Source organism: Ovis aries, chromosome 4 (genome assembly GCF_016772045.2).
Source record: "Ovis aries strain OAR_USU_Benz2616 breed Rambouillet chromosome 4, ARS-UI_Ramb_v3.0, whole genome shotgun sequence".
In the NCBI taxonomy this organism is placed as follows: domain Eukaryota; kingdom Metazoa; phylum Chordata; class Mammalia; order Artiodactyla; family Bovidae; genus Ovis; species Ovis aries.
The window spans coordinates 70,415,897-70,437,341 of record NC_056057.1 but is presented as its reverse complement, the minus strand read 5'-3'; the positions used below and the strand labels follow the sequence as shown (position 1 = coordinate 70,437,341).

The following is a 21,445-nucleotide window of genomic DNA, read 5'->3' as shown; positions in this document are numbered from 1 at the left end:
CTTCCTTTCTTTGTAGCCACCTCAGGGGAAGCAACAGATCGTCACTCGGTGTTCTCACCGAAAGCACGTAATCGCCGGTGTAACTCATGTTGGCTGGGGGGCCTCCCGGCGCGCGGCGAGGCTGGGTGCTACCCCGTGCCAATTGCTTGTGCTCAGCTGCACGGTGCTGGCCCTTGAGTGCGCCGAGGGCGGTGAGAGAGCTCAACTGCCACCCACCTCTCCCCGGGTGAGGGATGCCACAGGCTAGGGGTGGCCGGGTGGGAGCTCGTCGCTGCGTGGCCCGTGCGTGGTCTTGGAATCTATCCGCCTGGAGGCTCGCGTTCGCACCTCCTTCTGCGCTGTCCCCCTCCCACAGGCTTGCTCTGGAAACCACCTCTGCCTCCGATCTTGGCTGGACCCCCTTCGGGGCCAGGGTTCGCAGCCGTGGATGTGACTGCCTCGTGGCTTGCCCGATTTGCACGGTGACTTGATTACACGCTCGCATTCATGGTCACTTCCGAAGCGCTTTAGTGCCTTCCGTCCCTAAACCGCCAACAACCAGGGCGGCTTCCCCCGCGGTTTGTCAGGGATCCGCAGGTCCCGGAAGGGCCTTCGTCTCACCCGGGATCCACCTCCCTTTCATTCTCCCTGCCGGCCTCCTCACCCCCACGCCCTGCCCTTGGAGAAACCCGCTCCTTCTCGCTGTCTGCCGGGGTTCGGAGGGACTCAACAGAGCCAGAGACGCGGGGGCTGCGCCGCTGCGCACTGATCCGCCCGCCGGGTCTTCCGGAGGTGAGGACTGGGGAAACCATGCGGTTGAGGCGAGCCTTGGGCGGCTTCACAGGCGCTGACATCCGAGGAGACTACTCCTGGGTATGCTGCACCTTCCCGGACCCACATCTGAGCTCAAGACCTGCAGGGAGAGTGGGGGGAAATGAGCAGGGGGCGAGGGCCCGGGAGCCGTGGCTGAGAAAGAGGTAACGCGCCTCCTTTCCTCTGCAAAGCTTGAGGGCCAGGGATGTGCAGGGCAGAAACTCAAAAGGACCGAGGCCTTTCTTGCTACTCATCCCACGGAAGGGACACAATGCCAAAGAAAAGAGATGTCCTTCTGAAACTCCCAGCACCTTGGATGAAAAGAACGCTTTGAAAAGGCTAGGTCTGAACTAAAGATACAGAGGTCATGGCGGCTAGGATGAGTCTAGGTTTTCTTGGGAAGAGGAAAGACAGAAACTTGAGATGGTGAAAACTGCTTGCCATCCTTCAGGACTGAATGAACAATATTCGGGAGAAGCAGAAGAGGAGGGCATAGAGCAGCCAGGCAGGGCCAGGAGCTGGGAGGGGCCGGGCTCTGAGGCCTCCCCACACCTATCTTCTTGGAAGGAGCTGGATGCGGCTGAAGGAAAGTTGAAAAATAAAAAAGGATAACCTTTTCCCTTTCCCCATCCAGGAAATAGCTGAAGGTATTTATATATCTTGGGGAGATTTAGAGTATAAATTCTAAGATCTTTGGTATTTAAGTGTCAACATCGATTTATTTATTTATTGCTGAGCTGACTGTAACTGACTCAATAACAAATCTAATCATGTATTGCACTGGAAAAGAAATTTCTCATTATGTATTTTCTCCAAATGATGGCCCACCATTGGATTTGAATACCCGCTGTAAATATCAATAATATCGGGTAATTACTCTGTAGTGAACTAATTTATTAGCATTCATGTTTATGTGGCTCCTACCCCTCTCCTTTACAGGGGTTGCGTATCACAAATCAAACTACTGGGACACATTGGTTTAATGAACTCTTTATTCAGGATTTGCTGCAAGAACTTTCATGCCCCTTGAATCCATGAGCTGAACTTAAAATTATTTGTGCATCTTCAGCTTGATGTATTTGTCCACAATGGCTTGTGCAGAGGGCAGTATCGGTGTGAGTGAGAAGGTCTGGTGGGAAAGAAGGTCGTTTGGGAAGGGTAGCTTGAGACCTCCTAAAGCTGGGAATCATAGTTGCAGGATTGCCCTGCAGCAAAAAAAAAAAAAAACCAACAAACCTTCTATTTCCATCGGCGACCAACAAGGCAAAATATTTATTTCTCTACAGCATTTCTTTCTTGAAGACTGAATATAAAAGGCAGAAGGCGAGGTTTTCAAATAGCAGTATTTAAGTCATTCCCAGGCTGATTTTGGCTCTTTCCAGCTCTCTCCCAGCAGCCCACCCAGTCCCCGCCACCCCGACCCTCGAACAAAAGGAATGCTTGAGGGGTTTCAGTGACTTTGCCATAACAAAGGCGCCACCACTGCGGGGCTTGCCCCGCCCCTGGGTGAAGGCAAACAAATTCTTGCACTTGTATTAGGGCTTTTAAGACTATAATTGAGCCCGGGGGCGTCTAGGAGAACCGAAAACAGTTCTAGACAGACCTGGGGTTTTATAGCAGTGTTGGCAGTCAACTTCAGCTTGTGCCTGAGCAGACCGGCTGCGGTGGCTGCGGGGGACGCCAGGCTATCAACCCTGGCTGCACACAGCCCCTCTCCCAATTAGATCAGTTTTCCCCTTGATGCCAGGGAGAGGGGGGCTCACCGCAGAAAGGTCGGTATAGGGACCTTCTCTTCCACAGAACCAGTGCCTCCCACTTTCTTGAGAGCCAAGCTGAGAGGGTGCTGGTCAGTCTGGATCCCATGGGTGTCTGCAAGAGACAAAGGCAAATTCCTGAGGAGAGGCGGGGGGTAGGGAAGGTGCTCTGGGAGCCACTGGCAGAACTGAAACGGGGTGCAGGTAGGGTCTTGCAGCCTGGAAGGGGGCAAATGGGGGCGCTGCTGTGAAGATAGTAGAGAATAAAAGCTTTTGATGCCAGAAGAAGGGAAACTGCCTGGAGCTGTGAATGCTTTTTAGTTCTTCAGCAAGGACAGGAGGGGGTGCTCAGATCCACAGTGCTGCCCACAGTTCCCAGCTTTGCCTGCTTCTCCCCCTCTGGCCTGGAATATACTCATGCTGTGAATGTTTTTTTGGGGGGAGGTGTTCGGTGTTCAGAAGTGGGAGCAGCTCTGAGGATCAGACCAAACCTTGGGGAGGCAGAGCTTTGGGTCCTTGGTTTTAACTTTGCTCTGAGCCTAATTGACTCTTCCACTTTACAGGAGGCCCAACAGCCAAGTTGAGTCCACCCGGCTGGAGAGAACACCCGATGGGGTATAAGTCCGCCCTGGAAGGCCAAGTGCGAGTTGTGGTTTTTTTTTTTTTTTTTTTTTTTTTTTTTGAGGAGTCCAGGATGGGCACGGCTGTGACATTGGCCCTGGAGACTGATTTCCCACGAGCTGTTCTTTCTCAGAAGCTCCACTGTGCAGGACCATCTCCAGAAAACCCTCTTCAGCGTGTATTTCCTTTTATCGTCAACCCGGAGCCCCATGGCAGCTAATGTGAGAGGCCAAAAATGTTTTGGAGCAAGAAAAACAAAGGCAGGAAGTGGCGGCAGCCTGACGGTGCGTGTGTGTCTGCGGAGAAGGGAGGGAGCCATTTCAATCTCTTCTTGTTTTTCCAAACTTCAAGGTCTAGGCAGCCCTAGCAGGGCCGGCCCGTCGCTCCCAGTGCAGCGTTTGGAGATGGCCACCCGGACAGGAGAAGGCTGGCGCCCGAGCCAGCCTCGTCAGGCGGAAACGGCTAACGAGGCGATTTGCTCAGCAGAGCAGACCAAGTCTTTCCAAACTTCATTTGATTTGGCCCTAAAAGTCAGGGATTGGGGGATTCTGCAACGCCTCCCAGACCTTCCTCGGCAGGCGGGCTGAGTGTGTCTTGCCGGAGATTCTTGAGCTCTGCACTCCACTCCACGCCTCTTCCCAGGCGGGATATGGGAATAAAGTGTGTCCAGGTGCATCTACCCAGCACTGCCGCCTCCCCTTCTTCTTGCAGCCGAGGGGTCTGGGAAGCAGCCGGAGGGTGCCTGCTGGCAGTGCCCAGGCTGGGTAACCTTGGCATGGTCAGTGCGCACCAGGGCAAAGTGAGCCTTTTCACCGGAGTTATCCTGTGTGTGCATGTGTGTTGGTGGTGGGGGGAGGGCGGAGAGTCATTTCCAGCATAGTCATTCAAGGGAGATGAGCAGAAAGGACCGTCACTTGATAGGCAGCCTAACAACTGTTCACTCCAAGGGAGGATAGAATTGGGGGGCAGGGAGTGCCTCCAGACTCTGGGCTTCTCATCCCTAACTGATCATGCTCCTACGCTGCCGCCTTCTCTCTTTGGGGCTGATTTGGACTCTGGCAGCGGCTCATTGTTCCTGAATCTGAGAATGCGAAGTCTCAGCGCTTGCACTTGCAGCCCTCAGACTGCTCAGTGCATAACCCTTAACATGAATGCCAACAGCCGGCTGCCCGCTCACTCCATTTCCTCTCTAACCATTGTCTGTCTCTATCTTCTATCTCCCTGCGGCTCCTGCTTGCCAGTCACCCGCTCTGCCCCTTTCCAGCCAAGTCTCCCTTTCTGTGGCCTCTTGCCTCTTCTGATACTTCCCCCACGCTAAGCCAGAGCTAATGTGCCACTGGAGGGCACTCGGTTCGGAAAACACAGTTTCTCTGGAAGCTGGTTAGGTTCCTGATTCTTCTCCCAGTTCAGGCACCAGGGGTCTGAATTGGACCTCTCACCTCCTTCTTCTGAACATTCTATTCCAAGGCCCTACCAGGCTCTTTTTCTCTCCCTCCGTCTCTCATCAACAGTCCCTTCTTCTCTTCTTGGAACTCAACTCCTGATTTTCTAGGCCTGGCAATCTTGGATGGCAGCTGGCCTGGGAGGGGGCAAGGCCCACCTGAAAGACCAAAATTCACTCCCAAAGATCTCTGGTGGTTTGTGGATCACATAAGATACCTTTTTTTTTTTTTTTTAAATTCTGATCTGAGCCCCTACCATCCTCTGTTCCCAAATGTCACACCTGTTTCTAGAAAACCATAGCAAAGATTGTGGCAATGCTTGCACAGTGCACACAGGTGCAAGAACCAGCTGGAGGACCCAGGATGAAAATGGCTATCAAGCCCTTCAGAGGGTTGGAGGCCAGGTCCCCATTTGAGGGCTTTCTGTGTCCCAATGGGAGATACCCTGGAGGCACATCTATCTGTCTTCCTTGGTAAAGCCCAGGAGATCTCCTAGAATTTGTTCTTAGGAAATGGTCTATTGGCAGATTATGGCCAACTTTTCACATTTCAAGACACTCTCTAGAGGAGACACTGAGGCTTCAATAAAATATCAAGAGACCTCCTTCTGTCACTAAGGATGTGGAGGTTAATTTATCTCCTTGGCTGGGAGAGACACCTGTTCCCCCCTCCCCCAAGCTCTTCCTCCCTTCCCTAAAGCACAGCAACAGGTAATGCCTTGAACTTGAACTTACAGTTGACTCTTTTTTTGACTCACAGTTTAAATCTCCAAGGTCCTTAAACATCTGAAGAAGTCCACATCCTTCCCATGGCTACTGAGGCATCAGGTTTAGCAGGGGGGTCTCAGACAACCAAGCAATCTGGTTACTATTTAGTGTGTCCCAAAGTGATGGGAGAAAGAGAGTTACCTCCTTTGAGAAGAACTATTTTTATTTTATTGTTGTGGACTCATTAAAGATTTTTTTTTCCCCTACTGAGTGGGAACAGATGAGGGGGTGGGGGCTGAAGGGCAAAGCCCTGGTTCTCAGTGTCTGCCTTCCATTCTCCCTGCAACTTTGCCCCAAACGGGGTTTCCCCAGCCAAGTATATCTGTAATAAAGAGGACAAAAGGCAGAGGGCAGCTCAACCCAAAGGCCAGCTCTGGTCCTGGGGTGGGGGTTGGAGCACGTCTTAGTCTTGATCGCTGTGGCTCACAGGAAGCTCCTATACCCCAAGCTTCAGCTACCACTGAGGGCAGTTCCCCCAGGCTCCTCTGGTTCTACTCAGCCTGAATCCATGGCTCATATTCCAGGCTGGAGAAGAGCTAACCCCTGACTCCTCAAACCCTGCCCTAGGAGTCTCTCCCATGGGCCCTAATAGTTCTGTGATGGTACCTATTCACGCACAATCCTTCTGCCTACTGTCCCCTGAAGACCCTGTTGCACACTTGCAGCCCTAGGGATAAAACCCTGCTTTTCTATATGCTGTGAAAAAAGGACAAAATCAGTCATTTACAGGGCCTCTTTGATTCATCTGGAGCAATAAGCTCAGAGGAGGACCAGATTTAAGCGACTGACCACTAGGCCTGAAGTCATGACCTGCTGCAGGCAGAGGGAAGGGACCCCCCCACCTCTCTTCAGCACAATGAAGGGATTGTGGGGGGTGGGGCTGGGAGTCAGAGAGTTTTACCTTTGGCAGAGTGCACCTCACTCCGTGGCCCATATTTTAGGCAGGAGAAGAGGCACATGCAAGTTCTCACCAAAGGTCTGCCATGTACTGAGGGGGCAGACCTGGACTCGGGGGGGCCTCAGGAGAGGCTCCCAGCAGGCTCCTTGCTTCCCCATCCTATTCTCCGCCCACCGGGCCTGCAGGCCCCTGCCAGGTTCCCTGTCTCTCCCAGAGGTCAGAACTCAGATCCAGCCGCATCCACTCGACTGAGCTTTCAGGTTTTGCCTCTCACCCCGGCTAGGCCTCCTCGGGCTCAGTTCTTTGGGACTCGACGGGAACAGAGCCTGGGCCATCTCTGGCTGCGCGAACTCCGCTTCAATATGGCTGGAGGCGAAAGAGTTGGTCACCAGGAAAGGGCTGCCTCCAGTCCGCGATCTCCGGTTATCAGAACCCGCTTGCAGCCGGCCGGTTGCGTGTCCTGCGCCTTCTCGCGGCAACCAGCCCTGGCCGTGGAGACGGCGGTGGCGCAGAGGACCTGACCTTTCTGGCGCGAGAGGAGAGCGCTCTCTAAGCTGCCAGGAGGGGGGTTCTGAGGTTTCCAACTTCTCCCACCCAATAGCAGCCCAGACACCCACGCATGCCCCTCAACCCGGTTTCCCCCTCCATATTGTGCATTGTCCGCAGACCCGCAGCCAGAACAAAGCCCCCAGCAGTGGTCTCTCCATCGCCTTCGCGAGCTCTTGTCCCTATCTCCCCTGGGCCAAAAGGCTCAGAGCTTAAGTCGAGCGATCTAAGTCCAACCACCCCCCCGCCCCCCGCCTCTCACCCCAGCGCCGTCTTCTTTCCCTTAGCCCCAGCCGCCCTCAGCCAGAGCCAGGGTACTACTCTGCATGCCAGCCGGGCCCCTGCGCGTGCCAACCTCCCATGCGCCCCGTCCTGGCCTCGGACTGCGGGCAGCCCCGGACCTAGGACCTACAGCCGAGTCCAGCGCGGCCGAGGCACGGGGCGCAGCGAGGCCGAGCTTGCTTTCCGGCCCCGGGGCCGGAGACCCGAATTAGGCCGCCTGGGTCCGCAACGTGCCCGGCTCGCTCTGGGCTCCCTCGGATCCCACCCCACCCATCAGGCCGGGGCTCAGAAAGCGGAAGTATTTGGTGGAGAAAAACACAGTTTCTTTTAAGCCCGTCTCAGAACCCCTTTTAGAGCAAATGCTCCTGTCAAGTTTTATTTCCCGTTGCAAACCACCTTCCACGCTGCCAAGAATTAAGACCGGGAGAGATTAAATACCCGATTATTCTCGTGGGGAGGGAGGGGCGGGAGCGGAGAAGAGGGACCCGCACCAAGACTTTCGTTGGACTCGGTTTGTCCGCATCAAATAACGCCCAGCGACACCCGCGAAGGCCCGCGCGGGCGGCGGTGACATCAGCCTGCAGCTGCGGGGCGCCGCGCGGGGCTGGGGGACCTGGGCCTTGACCTCGGCTAGCGTCCCACTGCACGCCCCCTCCGGCCACCGGCCGTCCGGGCGAGGCAGGCTCTCTGAAGCTTTGCGCCTCCATTTTGAGGAGAGTGTTCTTAGCGACGCGCGGAGGATTCTGAGCCTCCTCGGCCCACGAGGGGCGCGGCATCGGGTGGCTTCCCGGGTCCGCTGCGGCGCCTCTCCCGCGCGTCCTCGGTCCCTGCACCGAGGGAGGGGTAGGGGGCGGCCCCCGCGCCGCTGCGCGACTGCCCGCCAAGGTTCGCACATCCCCAAGGCCTCGCCGTGATGACCGCTTCCCGGTGGATCCAGCTCTTCGGCGGCGCGACGGAGCCAGGCAGAAATGAAATCAACTGTGGCGAGGCCTTGGCTGCTTCCACGGAGTTTTTCTGTGCCAGCCTCTTTTTTTTTTTCTTTCCCTTGAAAATCAAATTAAAAATAGCAAACACCTTTCAGACATTGGTCGGGAGCTAGGTAGATGCGCTAGGATTGAAACAGCCGATCAGTAAGTGGGTATTTTCATAAAGAATGAAGCCGGCTGTTATTTACACGGCGGCCTGGCGGATGAGAACTTAATTATTGTGTGCGTGTCCTAAACCGAAGCATAAATCTCCCCAGGCCTCTTGGATAACGTTACATCTCTGCTTATGAAAAATGGGATGTGAGCAACTCGCTGCACATTTCTCTGATTCTCCAGGTCTTGGGCTGCTGACACGCATTCGATCAACTTTAAAGGAATGCGCATAAATCAGCGAGCCCCTAGCGTCTCCTCCATAGAAGTTCGCAAATCCGGAAGGGCGCCTCTGAACCCACCCGGTCTGGCGCTTAGCAGTCCCGGGCAGTCTCCGTCTCCGCTACGAAAGAAACTCGGGAATTCGCAGAGGGGAGCGAGAACCCGCATCCTCACCAAACCCTCCAAACACACTCAGCAGGATGTAATCCGCACATATACGGTGAAATGTGTCATTAGCTACCTGCACACATATGTTATCCTCCTCAGCTGAATTTCGCTGCCTCGCGAAGTTTTAAGAAAATATCTCAAATAGGTTGATTTTTTAAAAAGAATAATTTTCTCACCCTTTCTTGAAAATTTTAGTTTTCTGTTAAAAACAAAAAACAAAAAAACCCCACCAGTTTAAATAGATGGCTTAAGCTCTGCATCAGGCATAAATAGTAGTGAAATGCAAAGTGGCATTTTACAATCATCCACTTAAAATACCTTAATAAATTTGACAGTATTAAGAGCAGATGGAAAGAGTAGTTTTTTTAAAGTCCCATATTTACAATTAAAAAAAATGGTAACATGACAGTCCATTACAGGATTAAAAATCATTGTTAATTTGATAGATGGAAATGGTGTCTAGTTGTTTCCATATTATAATTTCTTACTCTGAAAGTGTATCCCTTTTGGGGAAAAAAAATATACTTGAATGAGGGATTCAACAATGCTATCCCAGTGTCTGGCATTATTCCTATATGGCGGCCGGTATCCTCCTGGATGTCTATTTTCTAAAGGTTTAGATTAATTGGTATTTGGGTATTAGGGAACCATCACACTCCATGCTTACTTCAGGTTATCTGGTAGATCCATGAGAATTTTAAATAAAAGGTAAAATCAACATTATCAATAACTGTTTCAGAAGAGAGAGAAAGAGAAAAACAACCTCTGAAATATCTTCTGTCATTAATTTCAAAAACTGAAGGGAGAAAAAAAAAAGAAAACTACTTTACCCAGAGTTCCTGCAGTGGCGATGGCTTGTGAAAAGGGTGGTATTCCTGCTGCAGAGCTGCTGTTGGCCTTCTTCCTAGGCCTGAGGCTCAGAATATTTCTTAGATCTAAAGAAAAATATCCCCCATCAACAGAAGAGTCCCCTTTGGAGCTGTTCGTAAACACACAGTTTGATCCAGCTTTGAGGGGATTTTCCACCACTTTTAACATTTTGGGAGAAAGTTGTTACTCTGGCTTGGTGGCAGCTCATTTAGAAATGGAGTGCTGTAGAACAAGATGTGGGGAGGTTGATTTGAAGCACCATTTTCATTTGTTTCCACAAGTGGAGTGAAAATCCTCAGGGCAGCAAAACTTGATTGCACTTCACAAGACCATTCCATGTGTATGTTTCAAGACCATGCTGTTTCTAGACAGCTTTAGAGATTCTTTCTATAATTTTCCATCTATAAAGGAGTTCTAAGTCTTCAGGTTGAAGAAGTTTCTGTCAGCGTCAGCCTAGTTTGTTATCAACTGATTATTTTCCATAAAATGATGAATAAGATTACTCGGTTCACAATTACTGTCGTCTTAACATAAAGATAAAATTCACCTCATTTCAAAATTTTGCATCCTAAAGACCTTGGTTCCACCAACATTTCAATGCATATATGCACAGCATAGCATGTTTTTGACAAAAACATCACCTTATGTGTATGGAAACATGCATATGTATTAGTTATGACTCTAAACACATCATCCAATGTGTCATTAGGGGTCAATAAGTAGTACATATGATTGTTATTGCCGGTATAATTTTGATGGTGGTTGTTAATATTAAATGTATATATTTCTTCCATAAATCAAATGGCAGCTTAGAAAACATCAGTATAAGATTGCACACCACCCAGGCACAGCACTCGACTCAGAGCTATCCAGGATAACTCTCCTTCTGCATCCGTATTATGGTCATTTTATAGATATGAGATCTTTAAGCTCTCCATACTGACCTCTTAAGAGGTGAGTTTCTTTGAATTTCTGAAATGTAACTCTAGAGCTCTAGAGTTAGCAAGGCATCTGAAACTTTTTATTTACCGTATAGATCCCTTACAGCTCTAGTTAGGATGGTAGACCACCTTGGAGGGTGAGGGCCAAGAAAGAAAGGTTATTTAAGAACACCTCTTAGACTGTAACAAAAATGTACAGCTTTAAAGCAGATCTGCAGAAACCTGATGCAGGGGAAGCTGCTATGAATACAAATCAAACTTGGCCATTAAAGAAAAGGAGCAAAACTTCATCATGTAAGGTACATTTTGGACCTCAACACTCAAATCACCTTAAATTACACCATCTTAGGTCATCAGTAATTAACGATACTCTATCTGTACAGATTCTACAAATATATATACAAGCACACACAAGCAGTAATATGCAAATGTATACATGTATACACATATGATATATATTCACATATATACAGGCACATGTATAACTTACATATATTCAAATTTGCTCCATCTGGTGCCAAAGAAATGAGTACTAAATCTCTAAAACAAGGAGTCAAGGAGGTAAGACCTTTTGATTCCCTTGAAGCTGAAGAATTACAAGGAAGCTTGTCAACGCCAGGTGGCGCCCTTGATCTACTAATCCAGCTGAGGCCAATTCATGAGCTGTCAAAAGTCAAGGTCACAAATTGTCTTTTTTCATCAAGGTCAAGGTTTAAGGCCTTTCCTAGTCCTGTCATTTCAACAAATATCAAAACCTGCCCTTTCAGACACATGCAGACCCAACAGCAGATTTTAAAATACGACAGCCTGGGCATCACTGATACTAAACAACTGGTTTTCATTTTCCACAGGGAGCCTGGGAATTTATACTATCTCCTCCTCCTTTCTTTTCTCTTCTTTTCAGAATACCTGACACTTTAACCTTCTTAAAGCACTTATCTAAATTTTTAGGATTTTAGTTGTGAGGGATTTCTCCCTTTGCTTAAAAAATTTGTAGCAAAAAAAAAAGCTGAATAATAATAGAAAAGAATGGTCCTTGGTTTGTATAGGACAAACCACCGGCTCCTTTTCTTTCTGTGAAGTGCATGTTTAGCATAGAAAAATAATGACTATTTTCCTCAGATTTTAATGACAGTGTCTATTTTATTAACATAATTAATGCCACTATATCAACTATCTACAGGTCTAAGGCTTTTTAAAAACTATTATTTTTAGTAGAAATATTTGAAAAGCAGGTGCACAAATACATTTTCACAGTGTGCTGAATGTATTTATTTACAAGATAGCATTTTATAGTGAATATGAACAAAATGAATGTGCTGGTTGAAATAACTGTTTGATTAAAAATGTGCTGTGAAGATGAACCCCTAAAGTTTCTAATGCAGTCTCATAACACAATAAACAAGGAAAAAATACTAATCCCTTAACAGATCAAAAATATAGAATGTAAACATCTAAATGTTTCAGGGGGAATGGATTTCCGTTTTGAGTTTTCTAAAAATAAAAACAAAATATTTCTCTAGCCAATGTTTGTAAATATTGGGAAATATCAATTTACGTGAAAAATTAATTGTATTCAAACCAAAGGCCACCATGTTAGGGTGGGACCTCTCAGAAGATCTGACATAAAGTGAATTCTGTGAATTATCTGATGCTTTAAATATTTTTAAACGTATCAAATCCTTTGAAAAGTAGATTATATTGGGGCAGAAAATATTGTCCAAATGCCACAAAAAAAACCTTGTCATAAGCAATTAAAAATTATTATCAGAAGGACATTCCCAACCCGGGGTTCTCCTATGGCCTCAAAGGCTCACTCCGATGGTTGTATTTACTCCCAAGACAAACGATCCTCGGGAGAGCTTTGTCTCCCTTTGCCCCTTCATAGTAAATAGTCCAAGATCATTATTTCAGTACCTTCTTCTCCTTTCCTTTCTAAATCTATACATGACGGGTTTTGCAGAATATACAACAACGGTAGGAATTTCACTAAGATTTACCTGAGCAGTCACTTAACATGCAAAGGGGATGGTAATGGTGACCCAGAAAGACAAGCAGATGTTTACAACAGCCTCTTGCATTTGTAACCAACTTTCCGATCATTGATCATTATCACATAACATAGTGTCCTAAAATAGAACGGTCACATAAATACTTACAAGATTTCAGTAAAAGGGCAAACTTATCTGAAATTGTGTATTTGGGGGGCTGATGTTTGACTCTAGAGTTTGTCATTTAATGGTCTGTCGGAGTTGGCGGGAGAACTGGCAGTCTTTACCATTTCTTTAAGTTTTAAAAGAGTTGTAGATTCCACAGGAGAAAGAGATCCCCCTTAGAAAAGCAAAATGCCAGTGTCTCTCTCTTTCTCTTTCCCATTCTTCAATTATTATTAGCATTATAACCATTATCTGGGCAAAGCAACGAGTTCTGAAGAATTTCTTCAAGTTGCTCTCTAGCTCCACTTTTAATCCATTAACTAGTGGTCTTGAGTTTGTTGATAACTTTTTTCTCTTTGACCCTCCTATTCTGGAACCAGATTGTAACCTGTCGCTCCGAGAGATTCGTCGTGGCTGATATCCGCCTCCGTTTGTCCTTGGTAATGAATTTGTTTGTAGCGTATTCCCGTTCGAGTTCTTTTAATTGCACTTTGGTGTAAGGGACGCGCTTCTTCCTCCCCCGCCTGTAGGAGCTGGCGTCTGAGGGATGCGAGACCACGTCTGGAAGATAGGGAAGAAGGCAAGTTAAAGAGGCATCGGATCCAGGCCAGGACACAGGCGACAGCTCTCTCTGAGCCACCGCCTTGCAGTGCCCGGCTGCCCTTTGCCACCCGCTGTACAATCCAGCCCTTCTGCCAAAACCTGGAGGGTCAGTGGGGAGGGTGGGAAGTTCTGTACTGAAATGAAATCGCCGAGATCCAATTACTACCCCAGCCTGGGCCACTCTGCCCGCACAGCGGCGGGGCTTCGCTTGATCTCCTGGCCCAGCGGCTCAAATCTTAGCCTCCAGGCTCAGGGGACAATACTTCCATTCCTGATTCCTTTCTATATCGCCAAAGCCCCAACACTTGATGCTTCTACACTGAAGACACTTTTGAGAGAATGAATACGGGCAATTTGATAAACCATTTCCAGGTCAATTTCCCATCCTTAAAGTCCATGTCAGGGGCTGGCGAGGGCGGAGCGCAGAAGGCGAAGGAAGCCAGCGAGGGTCCGCACGAGCTTCTTTCCAGCCATCCCTCACCCAGGGAGAGCCAGGACCAGCCCAACTCCAGGGCAGTGAGGGCAGAGCCAGCCTGCCAGGGTCGGGCTCCTAGGGGTGCAGCACCACTAGGACAGGCCAGGGAGAGAGCAGAGTGGCACGAGGGTGACCCAGGAGCGAGCGGAGGAGAAGCTGGGGCGGAACCGGAGGACCGGGGCTGAGAAGGGGGCGCCATTTACCGGGCAGAGTGGACTTCCAGAGGTGGGGAGGCTGCGCCTGCTCTTTGGGGCAGTACATTTGGCCGTTCCAGCCGTTGGGCAGCGCCCAGGGCTGGTAGCTTTCCATGGGAAGACCCAGGGGCTCGTGGCGCGACTCGCCGGGGCCCCCGAGGCCCGGCACCACCGGCATATCCAGGTAGCCAGGCACGGGCTGGTGGTGGTGGTAAGGCCCGGGTGCGTAGCCCTGGTGGTAGAAGGCGAACTCCTTAGCGCGGGAGCTGAACTCCTCGGCCGCGGGGCCGGCGGTGTCCATGTACTTGTCCGCGAAGGCAGCGGCGGCGGCGGCCGAGGCGGGCTGCGCGCACGACTTGATGGCGTTGGGGTGCGGGCCCATGCGCGCGCAAGGATAGTAGCCGCTGCCGAAATAGCCGTAGGGCAGCGCTGCGGGCCCCGACGAGCTCTGCGCCGCCGCCGAACAGGGACTGCACTGCTTGGCGGCCTCGGCGCCTGCTGGGCCCGCGGGGCCCGGTCCTCCTGAGGACGACGCCGCCGCCGCCGCCGCTGCAGCGGCGGCGGCGGCGGCAGCGGCGGCGGCGGCCGACGGGGGCGCCTCCCCGGGCGCGCTGCTGTAGGCGGCCGCGGCGCCGGGCGCCAGGGGCGCCGGGTGCGCCATCAGGTTGCGGCACTGGTTGGCCGCGGCCGCCGCCGCCGCCGCGGCCGCCGCCGCCACCGAGAAGTTGCCCCCCGCGGCCGCAGCCGCCGGGTGGGGGAAGCCCCCGCCCCCGGCCCCAGCCGCCGCCGCCGCTGCCGCAGCCGCCGCCGCCGCCGCCGCCCCTTCCATGTTCTTGTTGAGCTCGTCGGCCACCAGGCCGCCGCCGTTGTCGTAGAGAAACATGACGGTGGGCTCGATCCAGCGGGGGTGGAGGAGCACGGAGGCTGTCATAGCACGAGCCGCATGGAGAAGACCCCAGTGGCGCTGTTTTAAAAAGCCCCCAAGAAGTGAAGAGCGCGCGGCGCGGGGCCGGGGCCCGAGCGAGGGGGGCGGATCGCGCCCCGCGGGGTCGCGCCAGGCGGCCGCCCATTGGCCCGGCCCCCCCTTCCTCCCGCTCCGCCCACGGCGTATGCAAAGCGGGCGGCTCCAAGCCCGGCTTTGCCCTGTACACTCGCCGTCCCCACCGCCGCCCGCGCCGTCCCCAGCGCCAGCGCCCGCCGCGCGGCCGCGCACCATTCACCCAGGGGAGAGGCGGGGGGTGCGGTAGGGTGGGGGCGGAGGACATGGCGGGCGGGGAGGAGAGGCATCGGCGACTTCCTCGCAGTTCGCTTTCCCTTCCCCTCTCCCAGTGGGGCTCGGAGCGGCGTATGGTGGGGAGGGGACGGGGCGAGATGTTGGGTGACGACCAGAGGCGGTGGGGACAGGTCAGGTAAATCTGCGGGCATCTGGGGACGGTAAAGTAGCGCGGCGCAGACCAGGCTGGGTGTTTTCCTGGGGCCTCTTGCGCCGTTTTCTTTACAGGTATCCGCGCCCCTTTCTGCAGCGAGACGCCTGCACCGACACTTGCGCTTTCGGCTGTCGGCTTCGACAGCGTCGCGATTTGGCTCTTTCCGGGGAGCCGTGGCGGGGCGTTTGCGGATGCGCCTGGCTCATGAGTCCCAGGACATTCCACTGGAAAGCTCGGACTGCATGTAGAAGCTTTCTCCCTTTCTCTGTCCACAGTGTTGGTGGGCAATCTCCTAGACTCGCCTTTAGGCCCACAGGCTCCGGATTACCCATCACAATGACACGGACATAAGCGCATACACAACCAAGTGTACTTTGGTGTCACACTCACACATTTATATACAGACTTTGTTCCTCACTTTGTCCCAGTAGCAACTCTTCTTCCTCCAGAAGCTTTGAGATGGAGAGACCAATTTCTGAGCATCGTTTTTCCGTGCTCCCTTGTCTCCGGCCAGTCTGGCCTGTCTCGGAAGGAGTTTAAGAGGAACAGGCCCCAGCTGGGTGCTGAGTTGGGACTCTCTTCTGGGGTTTAATGAGGCTTCACAGAGCCTGGGCCGGAGCTGACTCTCCAGGCACCTGGGCACTCTCTATCACACTCCGTTTTGGGACAAGAGAAAGAGACTCTTTGGGGCCATTTCACATCTCCCTCCCCACCTTTCCCAGGTAGGACTGGGAAAAAGCCCTGTTTCCAGCCGGCAGAGAGGATGCCTGGCCCTCCTCTGTCCATGAACCAGCTGAAGAAGCCTTTTGCCCTCTGTGCCTGGGGAATGCAGCCCTTTCCTGAGAGCACGGTGGGGTGTTGATGCTGGAAGAGCCAAGCGGCCGCCACATTTTGGTGAGGAATTCTGGGGTCCTGTGCCTTTGGGATCATATACTTCCATCTCCGATTGTGAATGTTGTGAGTTGCTCAGATGCCCAGAAAGGGGACTTGCATTCAAAGTGAAAGTGGGTGCATTCTATCGGGACAGGAGGGTTGGGAAGAGTGCTGGACTCCCATCCCAGGCAGACTGGTGAACAGCCAGGCTTGGACCTGCCTCCTGTTTCAGCTTGCAGACTCAGCCCTAAGCTCAAGGCACTGTGAACATCCCCACTCCAGTCTGTTCTCTAAAGTTTCTGGTCTTCCTGAAGTGTCCGAACCAAGGAGGCTGAGCTCCGGCTTTTATCCACATCCACCCTGATCCTGGGTTTGTTCGGACCAATGTAAGTGTTGCCCAATAAAACCTTCTATGACGCTCCCCCCTGCCATACACATACCCAGTGTGCCCTTTCCCTCCTGCCTTTTTAGTAGCTCCGGGTAAATATTGATTTGCCCCCAGTTTACCTTCTCCCTGACTTGGCCATTTGCAGCCTAAAGAACCAGCCCCTGTAGGGACTTGATTTTTGTGTTACTTTCCGGGCCGTTCACCCCCCTTCCTTCCTCCAAGTGGCATTGTAAAACTCTTGATGACAAAGAGACAGGGTAGGGTTTGAGGCCCCAGTTCCCAAGGACTTGAGGGCTGTTTTACATACAGGTCAGACACGGCTGGAGGCCAAGGTCAAGTTGAAAGTTGCAGTCTAGCCATGGTGAGAACTGCCCTGCAAGCCTGGAGACTCCGGCAGCTTCTAAAGGAATACCGCCCACCTCCCCTCACTCCTGATTCCTTTTTCCTTTAGAATTCCTCCTGTTTCTGGTTCCGTTTAGTTACCCAGGTTTTGTTTTGTTTTGTTTTGTTTTTTAAACTGCCTTCTCGGAGTTTTGGGGGCAGTGTTTACAGACTCTTCTTCTCTGCCTCCGCCCTGCTCCTGGCCGGAGCTTCGTGCCTCTTCTGTCTTCTAGCCAGACCCGGAAAAACGAAAACACTGCTCTGAGAGCCCCCACCAGCCGTCGCCTGTGCCAGCTCACCTCTGGCCATGGCATGGCGCAGCTGCCTGCCGGTGCACACCGCAGCCAAGGCCAGCTCCACATTCTTCCCTCACTCTCCCCAATTCGCCGGAGACCAAGCTCTGAATGCAGAGGAAAGGTCCCAGCTCCACAGACTGCCAAAGCCAACTGGGTCCCTCCTCACCAAAAATGGTGAGACAAGATTTCATTTTTTCTGCTGAGGAGCCCCAAGCAGGTTTGTCTGGGAGGGACGGCACTGAGGGGAAGACTTTGGGTTGCATCTTGAATTAGGTTTTGCTACCCAACCTTGGTGACCCCGCTAAGGAAGGGCTTCAGGCAGGCCTGAATTATTTATTGCGCTTTGAGGTGGATCTTTAGTGATCAGGTTATGGGGATATTTTCTTTTTCTAAATATCTGTATCAACTTTTGAAAACTCTTGAGATGTGATTACTTACGGGGAGGCAGCCTGCCTGTTTCCTTCTTGTCTTAGATCTCAATCTACATGAAGTGATTTTTCTACCAGACAACTTAGTGATGTCCTGGCACGCCTTCACTGTTTTTAAAAGTCTGCAGGTCCCGTTAGATATTGAGTTATATCTAGTGGAGATGGTTTACAGAATTTGGATTAGCTCTGTAAATAATTTTGGTTTTCCAGAATTTCTCCTTACTTTGAAGAAAACCTCTTTCTCTCCATCTTCTTGTCCATTGCTGAGGGACCTGAGAGATGCATTATAAGTTCCCAGTATTGTTTCTTAGCCTCTTAGTCTTCCAGGCAGCCACCAAACCAGCTTGCTGGAAGAGGAAAGGTCGGAGGGCAGTGAAGAACTGGAGAGCCTTCTGGGAAGCAAGCACAGACTCTTTCCAATGGCAAGGTCAAGACTCTCTTGCCTGCCCAGCTCTTGGCCCAGACCTTCTTAACTGTCCCTCTGCTTTTTTTTGCGGGGGAGGGTCTACCAGGCTCAGGAATTCCTGTGGGATTGCAGGGAGATGCCTCAACTTGAATCTTGGCAATGACAGTTTTATCCTCAGACCCTTTGTAGGCTAGGCTGGAAAGCCAAGGCACCCACTGGGTTCTGGAAACAGCAGATTCATGGCCCATTGAGCAAGAGGGCGGTAGAGTGGAGGTGGGTTTTGCCCCGTGCTCCCTGCTTTCCTTTAGAGGGGCCCTCAGTGGGCAGCAATGGCAAGATCAGAGACCAGCAGCTTTTGTTCCAGAAGTTGCCATATCCTTTCTCTTACCAGCCCCTTGGCAGACATGGCTTCAGACCTTCTAGGGCAGGCTGGGGTGCCCTGAGGGGTTTCGTTGCTCTCGAGCTGAAGAAAAATACCTTGGCTGGGTGTTATTTTGGGGGAGGTGTGATGGGGTGATGGGGGGGGGGACTCGCTGCCAGCCTGGGCCATGAAGCCCTGGGTTCCCAGGGTTGGAAGAGAAGAGGACAAAGGGAAACCCAGGTATTAATCGAGTTTGATTTTCACTAGCAAATGAAATTTACCTGCTCTCACTTTAACTCCGAGGAACCTGTCAGCACTGCTCTCTGGCACTATTTCTCTGCATCCATCCAACATTAGGATAAACATTCCTGGGTTAGTTTTAAAGACACTTTGTATTTCAGGATATTCATGTGTTTCTAATGTATCCAAGCAGCTTTACGAGCTGCATTTGCAGAAGATCTTAACCCTCTCTCTCCCAGGGCACAAGGGATAGGGGCTCAGAGATAATGGCAAAGGAAGAAAGACCCAGAGAAGGGGAAAGGGCTGAGGAGCTGAGGCTAGCTAAGAGAGAAACAGAGAAAAGGAAAAACACTTGAACAGGACAGCACTTCCAAAACTGTAATCAACTAGACTTTTTGGGATGCAGGTGAGGGACAGCTTTGTTCATGGTGGGTTTTGTGGAAGCTGAACTCTTCCTTAAGGAGAAAGTGTGGGTTTTCAAGAAATTTGGGCCAATGCTGGCCAGTAGGCAGAGAAATGGCATGTCCTGAGTCACTTGCTCAAGCTTTAGGTTTGTGTGTGTGTGTGTGTGTGTGTGTGTGTGTGTGAGTGTGTTTTGTATTTGACACATGAATAAGGCAGCACAAGGCCCAAGGTGATAGGAACAGTGTCTGGCTGTGGGAAGTCACTTGGCATTGTGGTGACCAAACGCTAACATGGTGAAAATGGGAGGGTGTGCAAGGTCTAAGAAGATCCACAAAGACCCCTACTTTGTCTTGAAAAATAACCTCATTCTGTGAATTTTGAGGGAAGTAAGGGTTTGGAGGCAGCAGCTGTGCCTGGTGGGTTCTTTCCAGAACCAGACCTTCAAGGCCACCAGTGCTCAGAGCGTCAGGAAGGACCCCACTTCCCGCACTGCCCTTTCTAGTTCTCACAGAAAGTCCCTGAGCAGGGAGAGGGGCACCATCCCTGTTTTAGAACAATTAGTCCCAAGTCTCCCAGGCTCCCTTGAGGACCCTCTGCACAGCACCAGCCAGCCAGCGGCGCCCAGACTCTGCAAGTTTGGTGCAAACTTGGGAGTGAAGGTGGAGTTCCCGCCTCTGAGACCGGCCGCCTTCGGGCTCAGGATGGATGGGTGATTCCGCCCAGTGGCGGTGGCCTGGGTGACGATGAGGTTGAGTGCTGCCTGCCCCCGACGCTGCCGCCGCTGCCTGGCTCTTGACTGGACCTGGAAACTCAGCCTCCCCTTAAAGGACCGAAGCCTGCGCTACAAGCAGAGGGAACCCGGAGAAGCGCTCCTCGCAGGGAGGAAGCGTCTTCGCGCAGTCCTCAGCTAGCTGGCGGACTCCGGGACCCACGCCACCAGGGGAGTGAGCTCGCCGTCACCCCGCCGGGCCGCTGGGAGAGCGCAGAACGGCCGAGGAATCCCGGGAGGTTGCGGCGGGAGTGAAAGAGGCGAGAGATCTCCGTCCCGACGCTGTCTGTACGGCCTTGCCACAGCCCAAGAGAAGTCCCACCCGCCGGCCCCCACCCCCTTCCTCGCTCGAAGCTCACTCAGGCCCCACAACAAAACAGGAAATCGGCTCTTGCGGGGGGGTGGGGGGCTGTGGATTCATTATGTCAACAAATACACTGAAGACATTCGAACGTTTGAAGGAAACAGGGGCTTGGACAGTAAACCTGGCCCCACGGAGCCCCCAGCTTTCTCGCCGAGAAACCGGTGCAGACGACCAGCGGCCACGCGGCCTGGGCCCGCGGGAGTTCGCTCCTCCCCAAAGACTCCCAGGTCCCCGACCCGGGATGCAAATTCTTAACGCATCGAGCAACTAAGGGATGAAACTCACTAGCACAGCCACGAGAAAGGGGAACTCAGAACAGAGAGGTGTGATCAGACTTTTACAGGCAAGGTATATGCGGTAATCATAAGGATGCGTGTGCCTCATAAGGCACTCACAGATTCACGCATCAGTGAACACGGACATCCAATGTCCTGTGGGTGAAACGCAGGTATCCTACCAAGTCCTGAGGAAGAATAGTTCACCCTGTCCGACCAGTCTGGTGACATATTTCGGGGTGGCTGGCGTATCCCTACCCTTGCTGATTTTTCCATCCACTCACCATTCCTTTACCCGCCGCCGTTTTCCAAATACACCTGTCCCCAGGGGAAGGCAACCCCCCGATTGGCATTTACCTGGTTTGGATGTTCTCCCCAGAAACTCCGGCAGGCTCTGGGGGCCGCGCCAAGCCAACCAAAAACGCCGACATTTCTTGTGGCTCAGCCGCCGCTCCTTTGTCCCGCCGCTCTGGCCCCGCTCGGCCCAACGCTCAGGGAAACGAAGCAGCTCAATAAAAACTTTTGATATTAGTTTTTATGGGTATTTACACTCTGTTCAGAGGAGCTGAGTACGGAAGCTCCATTAATCAGCCCCAAACCTCGGGTTTGGATACTCAGTTTATGGGTTGAGAAAGGGAGATTGCCGGAAAGAAAGCGTGGGGATGGCCGGCTGATTCCGGAGAAATGAAAAAGGGAGCAAGGTCGTTTACCATTCTTGAAAAACGAAGATTAAAAGGGTAACTCCAGGTGCTACCCGATGGACTACGTTTTTATTTGAGCCCCCTGGCAGGGATAATTTTTCCACCTTTGCCTAACACATCAAAAAAAAAAACCTTTTTATTATGGAATTTTCCAAACACAGAGAAAAGTACAATGAACCCCTATATACCCAACTCTTAGTTTCAACCCCTATTATCATTTTGCCTTTCATGTTTCACTGTTCACTTCCACTCTTTTCTTTTTCC

General features: G+C 51.7%; 1 protein-coding gene and 2 long non-coding RNA genes across 7 annotated transcripts; 2 read left to right on the top strand and 1 right to left on the bottom strand.

Annotated features, from left to right (window-relative positions):
* Window positions 1-4: 4 nt before the first annotated feature.
* Window positions 5-3,853, top strand: LOC105606592 (uncharacterized). 2 transcript variants are annotated; one of them, XR_006059644.2, is made up of 2 exons: window positions 5-771; window positions 3,240-3,853. It is a non-coding gene; the product is annotated as an uncharacterized LOC105606592 (long non-coding RNA). The 2 variants fall into 2 exon arrangements; XR_006059645.2 differs by having other exon boundaries at window positions 3,232-3,853.
* Window positions 1,767-14,856, bottom strand: HOXA13 (homeobox A13). Of its 4 annotated transcripts, XR_006059643.1 has the most exons (4): window positions 13,877-14,856; window positions 9,459-13,156; window positions 2,556-2,661; window positions 1,767-1,997 (listed from the first exon to the last, which is right to left on the bottom strand). XR_006059643.1 is itself a non-coding variant. In XM_027968654.3 (2 exons), exons 1-2 carry the CDS (start codon window positions 14,796-14,798, stop codon window positions 12,912-12,914), a joined length of 1,167 nt encoding a protein of 388 aa, XP_027824455.1. In that variant the 5' UTR covers window positions 14,799-14,856; the 3' UTR covers window positions 7,441-12,911. The 4 variants fall into 4 exon arrangements, 1 of the variants encoding a protein (XP_027824455.1); XR_009600414.1 differs by lacking the exons at window positions 1,767-1,997; window positions 2,556-2,661 and adding an exon at window positions 7,441-8,140 and having other exon boundaries at window positions 9,454-13,156; XR_006059642.1 differs by lacking the exons at window positions 1,767-1,997; window positions 2,556-2,661 and adding an exon at window positions 7,441-8,146.
* Window positions 14,857-15,189: 333 nt separating this feature from the next.
* On the top strand, window positions 15,190-21,011 carry LOC132659694 (uncharacterized). Its single transcript, XR_009600415.1, has 2 exons — window positions 15,190-16,188; window positions 16,400-21,011. It is a non-coding gene; the product is annotated as an uncharacterized LOC132659694 (long non-coding RNA).
* Window positions 21,012-21,445: the final 434 nt, after the last annotated feature.